At 35.8% G+C, this 14,531-nt stretch overlaps 1 protein-coding gene across 2 annotated transcripts in view; it reads right to left on the bottom strand.

The window, feature by feature from the left end:
* IREB2 (iron responsive element binding protein 2) overlaps positions 1 to 14,531 on the bottom strand; it is a 50,388-nt gene that overhangs the window by 26,697 nt on the left and 9,160 nt on the right. Inside the window, exons 3-5 of one of the 2 annotated variants that reach the window (XM_060005542.1) lie at positions 4,264 to 4,429; positions 2,727 to 2,864; positions 1,623 to 1,841 (exon numbers count right to left, since the gene is read on the bottom strand). In XM_060005542.1, the coding sequence (XP_059861525.1) occupies positions 1,623 to 1,841; positions 2,727 to 2,864; positions 4,264 to 4,429 (523 nt within the window). Of the gene's footprint in view, positions 1 to 1,622; positions 1,842 to 2,726; positions 2,865 to 4,263; positions 4,430 to 14,531 lie in introns of those variants that run through there. The other variant, XM_060005543.1, reaches the window with a different exon arrangement.

Raw genomic sequence — 14,531 nt, 5'->3', positions numbered from 1 at the left:
TAAATTATACATGTCCTCCAGGGTCCAGATAATTATAGTTGTTTGTCAACTTTTTTAAAAAAACAAAGATTAATAATTCATTGCTGATTGATCATTTGAAGCCATAGCACATCTTAATAAGATTTTTCTTAGGACCTCAGGGAACATAGCTTTCTAGAGCCACTCCAATTATCTTACCTTTTCATAGTATATATAGCTACAAAGTACCACACAAACATTTATTAGCTCATAACCTGACTTCAAATCAGGCAGTGATTTCAAGTGCCAAATGTATGCTCTCAATTCTCTATCCCTCAATTTCTTGTTTGAGTCTATAATTATTACTTCACTGATGCATTAAAGCACATGAAAGAGTTACTATTTTCATACAACCAGGGACTATAACATATCTGATCTTAATACTTTGTAATTTAGAGTCAAAATTGAGGGGAAATGTTACACCAGATTGGATTTTTAGAAATAAAAACATACCATCTTAGCACTTCATACCAGTTATAAAAAGATACCCAAGAAAATCAATGATTTTTTGAATCAATAAATCTTCCTTTTCAGGAAATTAATTTCTAAATGAGAAGAGAAATTAATCTCAAAATTCAACATGTCCCTAACCATCAGGACAGCCAGGTAGGGAATAAGGAGTACTTACATAAATGTAAAACTGCCATGATTTGATGGCAAAGGACCCACACATTATATTGAATTCTTAGAAAGGAAGAGCACCTGAGTTCACTTATAACCTGAGGCTTTACAGCTACATTGAGCACAAAATTTAGAACTACCCAGAATTTGAAAGATCCAATTTAGGGACAAATGAACTAATATATTATTTGATACTTACGATGAAATATGTATTGATATTACTCTTAGCTAGCCTAAATCTTAAATGTGTTAAATTTTTTTCAATTTGAAAAAGTGTAAGTCATTTTTAACTCGTCTTTAAAAAATTTGACAGTCTAGTAAACAATGGGATAAACAACATAACTCTCTTAAAATAAGACTAAGACTTTGGAAACTTCATAGCATATAAAAATTCAAATTATAGAACTCTTTTTTTTTATTTTGAAAAATTACCTATTAGGAAATTTAACCAACTCTTAAGAACGGGATTCTTTTCCAGGCAGGTTTACTACTTTCCATGGTACTATATAGGCAATTGCTTATCTAAAAGGGCTCATTAAGTTTATAACATATGATAATGATAATATTCTTAACATAGAGGTCTCAATGCAATAAGAAAGAATAAGAAATCTAATAGGAAAATAAAGCTAAAAATATAGATAGATTTCATAAAAGAAATCTGAATGAATAATGAGCATGTGAATGGTATAAATTCACTAAAATAAAAAATTTACAGTTCAAGATAATTTTCTGTCTACGTTAGTTACAAAAATTAAATATATTTACAGAAAATTCTTAAGAAAAGTTTTCTTCAAAGGAACAGAAATAAATCATGGTATTTAGAGACTACCATTTTCATTAACTTTGCTTCTTTCAGTACAATAGGAAGCACAGTAAATATGAAGGCAATGTAATAGGAATCAGGAGGGGAAGGAGAATAAACATGATTTCCTTAACTGAAAAATAATCTGGTACTAATAAATATTTTTAAAAACATCTCATACTCAGGCACTGGTTGCAAATGAAAAGGACATAGAATGGGTGTATTTTCGATCTGCGAAGAAAATCTTCCTGAGTTTCGGCCTAGTTCTCCAGAATCACACGATCCTCGGCAGGTAGTCTGGCCTCTGCAGGGAAGCTTCTTAGGCTGCACTCTAAGTGGAGAAAGCTTTCCTGCTTTCTGTAAGTCACCACCTCCAGGATTTGGAGCATTCTGTATTGCACTATCGTTCCAAAAGGAAACAAAATAAAACCATTTAAAAGTTACAGAAATTTAGCTCTTCAAAAAGCACACAACAGCAATGCTATCTGGAAGTAACAACTGAATGTTATTCAAAGGTTAATATATCATTTATTTCAGGTTTCAAAAGCAAATCTCAGATTACCAAAAAAAAAAAAGTTGATTTATTTAAATTTATGGAGATTAAAAAAAAATTGTGCCACTAAAATCATTTGCATATAGTAACTTTTGGCAAGTAGCAAAATCGATTTTTTTCCCCATCTAACAACTTAAAAGAAGTTCAGAGCCATCGTTTAATCTAGAGGGCAAAGGCTCTCACAGGTTTTAATAAATTGTAGCCTTTTCCATTACTCCAGGGAATGTAAAAAGAAAGCTGGTACATGAAAATAGAATCATGTCTTCTCTAGTTTGACTGTGGTCAAAATGACCTTTTAAATATAAGAAATTTATTTCAGTGGAAGGAAAATACAGCTGTAGTAAGCTCAGTGTTTTCAATCACCAATTTAGACATTAAAGGCTCACATCTTTAAATTCTCTCTGGAAGTTTAAAAACAAAAAGGAAATGAAGGCTTAATTAAGATATTCACTCCAAAAAGCAGGTTCTAGGCTTACACATATCTATAAAAAATGGCAGCAGAAATATACAAACATGAAAATCAGTTTAAATTTAGACTCAGTTAAAAAGAAAATTCACCAATACATAAAGTTTTCATCAGTTTTTTTTTGTATATTAGTCAATACTAACTGTAGCAAACTCTACTCTGGCACAAATTATCTCTATTCCCTTTCTTCTATACCACACACTCCCAGTGGACTGGCTGCCAGTCAACGTGCGTGGCTGTCTTTATAAATATGTGTATTAAAGTACCATTTGTTGAAGTCAATTTGTAAAGAATGATCAACCGTGAGATCTGTCGGACAGGCAGGATGGACTTTCTTAGGGTCACCTCCAAGAGTTTTCACTGCCTCCCTCATAGCAGCAAAATCCACCATTGCCGGTATTCCACTAAAAAATAAAGAATGATCAACTTCTAATTCTTCTTTTACATTTGCTCAAATGATCAATATGCATTTTTAAATTTAAAAAGTATCCCTTTTTAAGTTGCATTCATGTTTGATAATGTACGGGTTATCCAAAGTTAGATGTATCCTGGTTTAATGAGAATTAATATTAAATATTATCTGAGAATTTGAGGGCTCAAAGGTAAATGTGCCAAAAATACAACAGATGATTTTTAGAGGCATAAGAGAACTTCAAGGGAACTGCCTATGGAATTCTTTCTCTTGCCTTATATTTTAAGATACCCCTCCCTTTTCCCCAGCTCCAGCCCCTTCACTCCCAGTGCCTTCTTGTCTCCAAAGTTATCCACTAAATATATGGATATAGATATAGATGGATCTATATCTATACCTACATATATATCTCCAGCCAACTACATAAGAAGCATTTACCAAATGCCTTCAATGTGCTAGACACCAATGGTATAAGACCAAATAAGGGAGAGTAACTGTTCTCAAGGAATTTGTAGGGAAGATAAAGTAGCAATTATAGAATAGTATCATAAGTACTACAGTAGCAGCATATACAGGGTACACAGAGCAGTAGCTTACAAACCAGATTTAGGTGGGTGGGTGAAGGGGATGTTCTTATTTGTCTAGCTAACTCCTACACCTCCTTCAAAACTCAGCTAAAGGTTAATTCTTCCAATAAGTAATCCCTGGACACACAGATTAGGCAGAATCTTTCAAGCTATGGTAAAGACTTTATTGTAAGTATAATGGAAGCCAATTGGAGAATAGGGGAATGATATGACCTTGATTAACATCTTTTAACCAAGTCACTTCACCTACTGTGAAAAGACAAGACTATACATTCCAAGTATGGAAGCAGGGATACCAGTTAACAGATTATTATAGTTATAATCAGGATGACTGTGGTGGAGATGGTAAGAAGTATTTGGATTCAGGATACGTATATTTCAAAGGTAGAGTTGACAGAACCTGCTGATAGACTGGATTATGTACGAAGGACAGAAACCAGGGTTAACTCCCAGATTTTTGCTCTAAACAAACAGGAGACTATAGCGCCATTCAATATGACAGAAAAAAACTTGGAAAGAATACATGAGGGGGGCTGAGCAATGAAGTTTTGGATATGTTAAGATTGAGAAGCCTATTGGCTATGTGGCGATGACAAGTAGGCAGTTAGATAAAAGTAGTTTTTAAATAAATGGTACAAAAAAAAGTGCCTAATTTTTAAGAAATAGCTTCAGTTTAGAAAAAGCAACTTTTTAAATTTATAAACTAATTTTCACAATTAAAAAACAAGAGAGCCATCAGGGAGTCTGAATTTTAAAAAGCGAACACTCTGAAAATTCATCATGAAAAATAAACCAATCACTCACGTAAAATCTTGAAGAAGAACACGGGCAGGGAAAAAGGGCACTTCAACATTGCTTTGTTTGGTTTTCCAGTCTAAAATGTTCATAACATCTTCCCTTTTCATTAAAAAGCCATCACAATTTCGCACAGCAGCTTCCAACAGGACCCGTATTGAGTAAGGCAGAACATCTGATTCAAGAGAAAATATTACTATTAATAAGCGAATAATCATAACTACATATTGTAAAAATTACAATAGCAAAATGATAAAGACACAGATGCTTTGTTTTCTCAATTAAAAAAATTTTAGTCAATAAGCAACAAGGATTTGCTGTATAGCACAGGGAATTATATTCAATATCTTGCAATAACCTATAATGGAATATAATCTGAAAAATATATATATAACTGAATCACTTCGTGTACACCTGAAACAAAATATTGTAAATTAACTATATTTCAATATAAAAAAAATTTTTAGTCTAGTAAACAGGGAGTGAAACACCATTCTTGTTAATACCAGGCTTTCTATAAATTTGACTTTCCTGTATGTAAGCTGAGGCCCTGAAAAAGCAGAGATAAAACCTTCACCTAAACTTTAATAGAATAAATGAAAAATTAATTAACTAATTAATTTAAAAAAACTTCACACAACAGCTGACTTGGGCATATGAGACTGACAGCTGACTTGGGCATATGAGACTGACAAGTACTTGACAAGTACTTAACATTCAGGGAAAACACAGAAAAACTGAAAAGCACAGATAATTAGAATTAAATACAATAATGAAAACATCCCAATTATGGCAAAAAATGTTTAAACTGTGTAAAAGTTTGTAATAAATTTAAAGGATTTCCATCAAAAATAGTTAAGGTTTAAAAATAAACCAGGGTGCTTAGGTGAATAAAATTCATTTCATGAAAATTGTCATTAACTCTTGATTTCAGGTTTAAGGAGAGAAATAGATTTCAATATTTAAAAATTTTTTGATCCTATTAAATTCTCACACTGGATTTTGCCACAAAGAAGTATTTCCTTAGGACTTAAATGCAAGACGAAATCAGTATGAAATTAGCTAAGTCATGGTAACCCACATAATAGATTACTATGCAGCTGTTTAAAGGAATGATGATCTCTGCATGCTGATAAGAAGTGACCTCCAGGGCTTCCCTGGTGGCGCAGTGGTTAAGAACCTGCCTGCCAACACAGGGGACACGGGTTCGAGCCCTGGTCCGGGAAGATCCCACATGCTGCGGAGCAACTAAGTTCATGTGCCACAACTGCTGAAGCCCGCGCATCTAGAGCCTGTGCTCCGCAACAAGAGAAGCCTGCGCACTGCAACCAAGAGTAGCCCCCGCTTGCCGCAACTAGAGAAAGCCCGCACCCAGTAACGAAGACCCAATGCAGCCAAAAAATATAATAAATAAATAAAAAAGCCATCTCCAGACTGTACCATTAAGAGAAAAAGCAATGCAAAACAATGTTTATAGTATATACCTTTACAGTAAGAAAGGGAGTAAAACAAAATATGTATTATTATATATTAAATATAAAACTAAAAACTATAATTTTAAATATACTAAATATATAATAATATATACTCCCCCCCAGAAAGAACAATGAAAGGATAAAATAAAAAACTTTATATATATATATATATATATATATATATATATATATATATATATATACGCACCATATAGTATTTTGGTTGTATCTCCCTACCAGGATATATATTAAGGGCAAAAAGATCCACAAAGAAAACAAATTATGTTCAGTCATTAGTACTGATACTGTAGTTTTGAAATTGTCATATATACAATGAGAAGCAAGCAAAAAGTACTTTTGTTACTATGGTTGGGAACCAAGATTTAAGAGTACTGACGTACAAGTATAAAATCAGAGTAGCTAAGTTTTAAAAAAAACTTACACTTCAATAGGTATCATCAGTACAAACTCATGATTTTTCTCTTTCTAAAAAATATGTACGTATTTCCTATCTCTGATCAGTGAAAATGCCTAAAATGATGACAATGCAATAGTACTGAACCACTAGCAACTCAGGTTGCTGTTTCTAAATACTATTTCCCATTTTTTAAAAAAACAGAGTTCCTTGGAGAAATGGTTAGTTCCGTATTTGGGGAAGGATATGCACAAAATGAGCCTGGAACATCCTGTGTCAAAAACCAAAGAAGTTATCAAAGACTAATGGGGACACTAATGGATCAATCTGAGCAACAAAATGAATAATGACTGTAATACGCTAAAATATATCAAATATATAAATAGCCCTGAGTTCATAATGACTCCTTTGCTACAGAAACTCGTCACTCTGAAAACTGACAAATAAAGGGGGGAAAATCAATCATTAATCTTGTCTTTCCTGATTTCAAGTGGCAAAACAGTAAAGAGGAGAAAGTTCCTCGTAATAGCAGAATTACAGCTAATAAATGTAGAAGGGCAGTGATATAATTAGAAAAATCACCAATGTGCAGCACCTAATGAAATAATGGATCTGTACAATGATCATAAGTGGATGCTAAAATCCTGAGGTGATATATGAATGGGGAACTTATAATGGATGGATCAAGCTGAGAAAAACTATACCCAACTCAGCATCACCAAAAGTAGGACATTACAGATATTATTTGCCTCCTGATGAAGTAGGAAATATAAGCTAGGAGATATTCTTTCCAAAAATACATACATACATACACAAACCTGAATCTAATCAAACATCCAGCTCTAACTTCTAGTTAACAAGAAATATGGGGGATAGTACAACAATAAAATAAAACCATGAAGAAGCAATCAAATCCAGAATGTAGTACATTCTACAGAACAAAGAACCTGATTTCTTCAACATAAAAATGGCATGGAAAAAGGAGAGAGGATGAATATTATAGATTAAAAGAGATTTAAGAGACATAAAGACCAAATGCTACATGTGGATCCTATTTGGATACCGTGTGAACAAACCAACTGAATAAATGTATTTTTGAGACAACCAGAGAAATCGGAACTTGGACTGGGTTTTAGATCATATTAAGGAGTTACTGTTAATTTTGTTAGTTATAAGAAGTCCTTTCATACATCAGAGATGTATACTGGAGTACATTTACAGATTTAAAAAAAGGTGGAATATTTGAAACAAAAGATTGACAAAATGTTGATAACTAGCTGACAAATACGTGGTGGGTTATTATACTATTCTCTCCCTACTTTTATGCTTGAAAATTTTAACACACACAAATTGAAGATTAATGAAGTTCTAAGTAAAGAGGATAAAGGACTACATAATCAGAAATACTAGATTCAAAGCCAGTATTTGCTATTTACAATAGGTATGACCTTTGGAAAGCAACTCAAGTTGATGCATTTTCCATTCAAAATGGGAATGCCAGCTACCTAACATATGTGAAGAATATCTTACCTCAGCATCTACCTAGTACATGTACAACCCTCAAACAAACATACTATGACAAACAGTAGGTACTTAACAAATATTAGTTTCCATTCTTACCTCAATGAGAAATGTAATGAAGCCCCCCAAACCAAGAGGAATTACAGGGGGGACATTTTTTTTTAACAGAACATTTGGAAATGATGAGAAGTAAAATATTATCCCAGAAGCAAACACAAAATTAACTTTGGTTAATTATTCTGGAAAAACAATCTCAGGAATATTTTTTGTTTTAAATATCTTTATAAAAAGCATTTTGTCAGATTTCTAGTAAAATACGGTAAAATAAACACCAGTAATTATCTCCACTCTCTCCTGCAACCCACTAAGATAATAGTAAAGAAATAAAAAAAATTATAAACTCGCAAGAACAAAGAAAGAAACAGAGAGAAGCAAAACTAACAAAATTTTGGAAAATAGTCCTTGGTTGACTGGTAATGGACTGAGCAGAATAGAGAAAGCTGAAACTAAATGTCTACATAGGGGAAAGGCAATCAGAAACAAAGACTAGGAATCAGGACAACCTGCAATTTCTTAAGAGGAGTGTAAGAAACTAGAAGGCAATGTAACAATGCCTTCAAAATTCCAAGAGAATTTCCAACCCAGAAATCTGTGAACAGGTAAACTATCAATTAATCAGGCAACGTCTCAAAAATTTACTTCTCAGGCACCCTTTCTTAGGAAGCTACTGGGATATGTTCTATAAAACAAGGAATTAAGTGGAAAATAAAAAATCATGATATCTAGGAAATAGTCTCTGACACAGGAAAGCGCAGAGACTCTTCTAGGGCAACACCGTGTAAGCCACAGTGCAATCGAAGGTGGAGTCCAGATGGTATGCTGCTAAGAGAAGGGAAAAAAATTAATTGATAGATTACCTGATTATACCAGAAGGAGTTTAGTTCTTTTGGAGAGTTTGGAGATGAAGTATTGATAAAGACATAGAAAACGAAGCAAACAAAAAAAGACAGTCATTAATTCCAGGAAAAAAATACAAAGTTGTAAGAGAAACGAGATGCAATCATCATTTACTACATGGATTGGCTGAGAATATTTACAGTCATAATATAAGCACTGAACATTGATTTAACCAAAAATTATAACTATACTAGGAAGAGGTACATGGGATATATGTAGGGGAGAAGAAAAGTGCCAAATTCTCATTTTCCGTAGTAAAAAGTAAAGTCTAAAATTGAAAAAACAAGAAACAGCTGTATAAGCAAGGCTATTTAATAATATGGAGGACATTACCAAAACAAATAGCCAAAAGAATTAAAAATAAGTATTCTCTGCAGAGTGGAAATCTGGGGCAGGGTTACTCTTTTGGTTATAATTTCAGTGGTCTTACTGTTTTTTAACTCTATCATTTGAAAATTAATATTAAGTTAAAAAGCAGTATCAGATAAGAGTGTGCTAAGAAAAAAAGAATCACAAATGTTAACTGGACATTTTGTCACTAAGGAGCACTAACTTGCAGATTTGTCTAATTTCAGAATAACTACTAGAGGCCTACAGCAAGGGAAGATGCAAATAAACACCCTCTCCCCCAAACAAAAACAATTTATTTCTTATTTCTCTCTGTGGTAGCCAGCCTCCAAGATGATACCAGTAATCTTCACCTCCTGGCATTCACATGCTCTCACATAACCTACACTGAAGATCAGTTGTTTGTATGACCAAGAGTATGGCAGAGATGACAGTGGGGGACTTTCTTCCTCTCTCTCTCTCTCTTTCTTTCATTGAAGTACAGTTGATTTACACTGTTGTGTGCGTTTCCGGTATACAGCAAAATGACTCAGATATAGATATACAGATGTATTTCTTATTACAAGATATTGAATCTAGCTCCCTGTGCTATACAGTAGGTGCTTGTTGTTTATCTATTTTATATATGGTAGTACATATCTGCTAATCCCAAACTCCTAATTTATCCCTCTCCCCTGCCCTTTCCCCAATGGTAACCATAAGTTTATTTTCTATGTCTGTGAGTCTATTTGTTTTGTAAAAAAGTTCATTTGTATCATTCCTTTAGATTCCACATATAAGTGATAACATAATGTATTTGTCTTTCTCTGTCTTACTTCACTTAGTATGATAATTTCTAGGTCCATGACAGTGTGTGACTTCTAAGGCTAGGTTATAAAAGTATTCCAGCATTAGCCTTCCTCTCTCAGACTGCTCACTCCAGGAGAAGCTGGCGGCCTGTTACAAGGACAATCAAGCAGCACTGATGAGAGGCTCATGTGGAGCAAACCTGAGGCCTCTGTGCCAACAGCAAGCACTGACTTGCCAGCCATGTGTGAATGGGCCGCATTAGAAGCAGATCCTCTAGCTCCAGTCAGGCCTTCGGATGACTGCAGCCCCAACTAACCCCTGCTGTAACCTCAGGAGAGATCTTGAGCCAGCACTATTCAACTAAGCCATTTTTGAATTCCTGACCCACAGAAACTGTGAGATAATAAATGTTTACTAATGCTTTAACCATAAAGCTTTTGGTTTAATGTATTACATAGTAAGGGAAAACTAATACAATTCTCTTCCTCAACTTTTAAAACAGTAACATCTACAGTTATTTACTTAGGATCTACTAAGGAGAAAATATCAATGTGTTTTACCTACATTATCTCATTTAATCCTTAAAGTAAATCTATAGGTAGATACTTCAGAGCCCTACCAGTAGAGACTAAGCTGGCAGGTGTGGAAAAATGGACACAGGTGCTCTAGTTTGTTTTTAGCAATATTAATTCCATATCCCTACTCTGGATCAGGCACAAAGTTCACCAAGGCCCTTAACCTCTTTCTTCTTCCCTATTCTCCCTATTCTCCCTATGGCCCCCCACCACACACTATCTCATGCTCCAATTACACCATCGTAAAAGTTCCTTCTCCAAACCTCTCTGATCCCCATTCTCACACCTTTTCTTCAACACCATGAGGACTTACTTTCTCCCTTATCCATCAGCACCTGCTTGTCTGTACCTCCCCTCACATAAGCAGTTTAGGTTCTATGTGGTCAAATCTCGTTTCCCCAAACTGTACACTTTTTCCCCTTTGTTCTTTTATCCTATCTGTCCATCAAAACACCAACCTGTTTTGTCCTTTCAGTTGGTGAACCCCACATCACTTTCCCACTTACGAAGAACTGTTCTTTCTTTTTAAAAAGAACTTCATTGAGGCATATTTTACACATAATTCACCCTTTCCAAGGATACAATTCAACGATTTTTTAAGCAAATTTACCAAGTTGTACAATCAGCACCATAAATCAGTTTTAGAATATTTCATCACTTAATTAGATTCCTCACGCCCATTTGCTGTTAATCCCTGTCCTCTCCTTGCCCACACCTGGAAACTACTGATCTACTCTGTCTCTATAGCTTTGTCTTTTCTGTATATTTCATACAAATGGAATCATCCAATAAGGTCTCTTGTGTCTGGCTTATTTCACTGAGCATACTTTTGAGGTCTGTCCATGTTGTAACATGTATCTGTAGTTAATTTCTTTTTATTGCTTAAGAGTATTCCATTGTATGGCTATACCAAATTTTGTCTATCCATTCACCCAATGAAGGACATCTAGGTCGTTTCCAATTTTCAGCTATTATGAATAATGCTGCTGAGATGATTCATTTGCCAATCTTGGTGTAGAGAACGTTTCTATTTCTCTTGGGTAGATTCCTAAGAATGGAATTGCTGGGTCATATGTTAAATTTATGTTTAATGCTTTAAGAAACTGTCAAACTATTTTCCAAAGTGGCCACATCACTTTACATTCCCACCAGCAGTGTATGAAGTGACCTCATTTCTCCATATCCTTCCCAACATTTGTTATTGTCTGTTTTTTATATAATACCCATTCTAGTGGTTGTGAAGTAGTTCACTGTGGTTTTACTGGTGGTGATATGTAAAGGAGGAGGAAGGAAAAAACAAATCCCTAAAACATCAACCAGAGAAACTGGTACCAATATAAATACACAATTACAACCTCATTTGGGTCCTCACCATTCACCCAGAAATTCTACTTTGTTTCTCTGATCTGCTTGTTTTCCCACACTCCACAATAATTCATTCATACCTTCAACTACTCTCCTTAAAATCAAATCTCTATTTGCCTCCTACAGGATCTAGCCCCACTTCCTACATCCTAGATAAATAAAAACTAATAGTTCCTATCTTCACTTCCTCCTACTTTACACACAAGCCTAGATACCTCTTGATTTATCCTTTTCCCAGTTAAGAAGGCAGGTGTGGACCTCCTCCTACTAAATGCCATCTTTTATAGGAGTTCCGCATCCAATTCCCAGTGATACATTTTAGGACCCATGAGTCATCAATTATCTCTCCTTTTTCTGTAATCTATCCTTCAATTGGATTCTTCCCAGCAGCATTTGAAGTCTTTAGCCCCAGTTTCACACACACACACACACACACGTGTACACACACACACACACACACACACACACACACACACACACAGCTTCCAAGTACTATTTTCTTCAAACTCTCAACCAAGTTTTTTGAAAGAGTCGCCTATATTCCCAATGTCCACTTTTCTACACATTTCATTTTATACTTCTACACTTCCATTCACTCTTCAGCCCAGCCCAATCTGATTTCTTAAAATATCAATGAAACAGCTCTAACTAGTGTTTCAATATTCTCTCAACAATATTAAACGGAGCTAACAATTTCCTCCTTCTTGAAACACTCTTTCTACTGGCTTTCACAATACCATTCTCCATGTCTCCAATCTCACGTTTCTGCCTTACTTGCACGCAGAAGCAATGACTTGCCTTTGTTCCAGACTATCTTGAAAAAGATGTTAATATAGTGAATAGCCTTGGAAGATAAAGATAGTGTCTCTTTCTGGAGCAAAGGGAGGCATGCTTACTGTCCATTATAAAAGATTTGGGTTCCCTAAGTCAGACTTCATTTTCTGTAACACAATCTCTGTGTGCAGGTATTACCTGGCTTTCTTCAACAAATGTTGGTACCAAGCACACTGCTTTGCTGTGGGTAATAAACTGTCCATTGTCTCTGATCCAAGAGTTTTGTGTCTTCTGCCAGCATCTATGAAACTGTTAGTTTAACTTACAAGGAGAGTGAAATTCTGGCACTTTTACAGTTCTCAACACTTTCTGGCAGTCCTGTTGCGGTTCCCTGGCTGACCTCTACTCCTTTACCTGATCTTTAAACGCAGGAGTTCCTCAGAGTTCATATCTAGGCTTACTTCTTTTCTCACTCTATATCGTCTCCTCTCAGGAGTTTTAACTGATCCTATGGCTTCAACAGACTATCTCTACACCAGTAACTCCAAAATATTTTTCTGCAGTCCAGATCTGTCTTCTGAGCTCCAGAACCATGCAGTTAATTGCCTCACAAACATCTCTACCTGAATACTGATATGTTTCCAAATTCACTAGTACCTAAACTGAACTCTGATTTCCCCTCTGCCCCTGTCCCATATTACTACCACCTCTGTGTTCCCTAGCTCAGTAAACAGCACCACCTTCCACCCAGATGCTTATGCCAAAGTATCTAGGCAACATCCGTGACACCTCTTTCATATATATTTTGAATTTGTCTACTTCTATCACCACCACCACTAACAAGTACAAGCCACCACTATGTCATCTCTCACCCAGATTCTTTAGTTCATCGTTCTATCTCCATACATGTCCCATACCAGTGGTTTTCAAAGTGTGGTCCCTGGACTCCTGGGGGGCCCCGAAACTCTTTCAGGGAATCTGCAAGGTCAACTAAGACATTATTTGCTTTTTCCACCATTTTGACATATGTGCTGATGGTTCAAAAACAATAGTGGATAAAACTGCTGATGCCTTAGCAGGACTCAAAGCAGTGGCACCAAACCGTATTTGTACTCACTGTATCGTTCATTTTCAGGCAAAATACCAGTTTCACTTAAGAATGTCCTTGATGAAGCAGAAAAAGTGTTAATTTTATTAAATCTCAACCACTGAGGTCAAGTCTCAATATTCTGTGTGACAACAATGAAGTGTATACAGCATTTCTGCTCAAAACCAAAGTACAATCTTTGCTCAAGGGAAAAACACTTGTGTGATTGAATTACAAGCTAAATTAGCCACTTTTTCCAAAGAACACCATTTTCACTTGAAAGAACAAATGACCAACTATGATTATTCAAATATGGATATCTGGCAGACATTTTCTCAAAAATGAATGAAGTAATAAGCCTGTCTGCTCATTATCTAGTCCCACCACTCTCTGCTCACTGTGTTCACCGAAGATCTTTGAGAAATAAAGGTTCACTAAGTTACGCAGATCTTCCAAATGCGGACACATTTTATTATACAATATATAAAAAATACAGACATGCACGTTTGTTAGTATCACCGCAGCCCTTCAACATGGGAACCAGAGCTCCCATGAAGCTGTGCACTCTGAAAGACTCCTCCTGCCTGTACCAGAACCTGGACCAAGACGCTCTGCGCAGAAGACCCTTTGTCCTGCCACTGCCTGGACTTCCCCTGCAAGCTGCCTGGACGGTCACACAACGAGCTGCTGCTGTTTCTGCAAGCCCCCATGTGTCCCATGCATCGTGAAGGGCTCTTGCCCCTGCCAGGATCTGTTCTCTCAATACACGTTCACAGTACCAGTTGCTGGTTGCCTACTCCCCTGCATGTACTTAAGATGATGGCCTACTGCCTGCCCAGCAACTCCAGACCAGCTCCAGTCTGACCAAACCAGCAAACTTCTCTGCGATCTAATGAGCTGAACCACACCTTCTCCAATGGTACCTGACCCCCTTCCAATTTTTCCTTCCTTGGGTATTCTCTGTCAGCCCT

This window comes from Delphinus delphis, chromosome 2, assembly GCF_949987515.2.
Source record: "Delphinus delphis chromosome 2, mDelDel1.2, whole genome shotgun sequence".
Lineage (NCBI taxonomy): Eukaryota > Metazoa > Chordata > Mammalia > Artiodactyla > Delphinidae > Delphinus > Delphinus delphis.
Note: the sequence above shows the minus strand (reverse complement) of the source record. Positions and strands in the feature narration are given on the sequence as shown.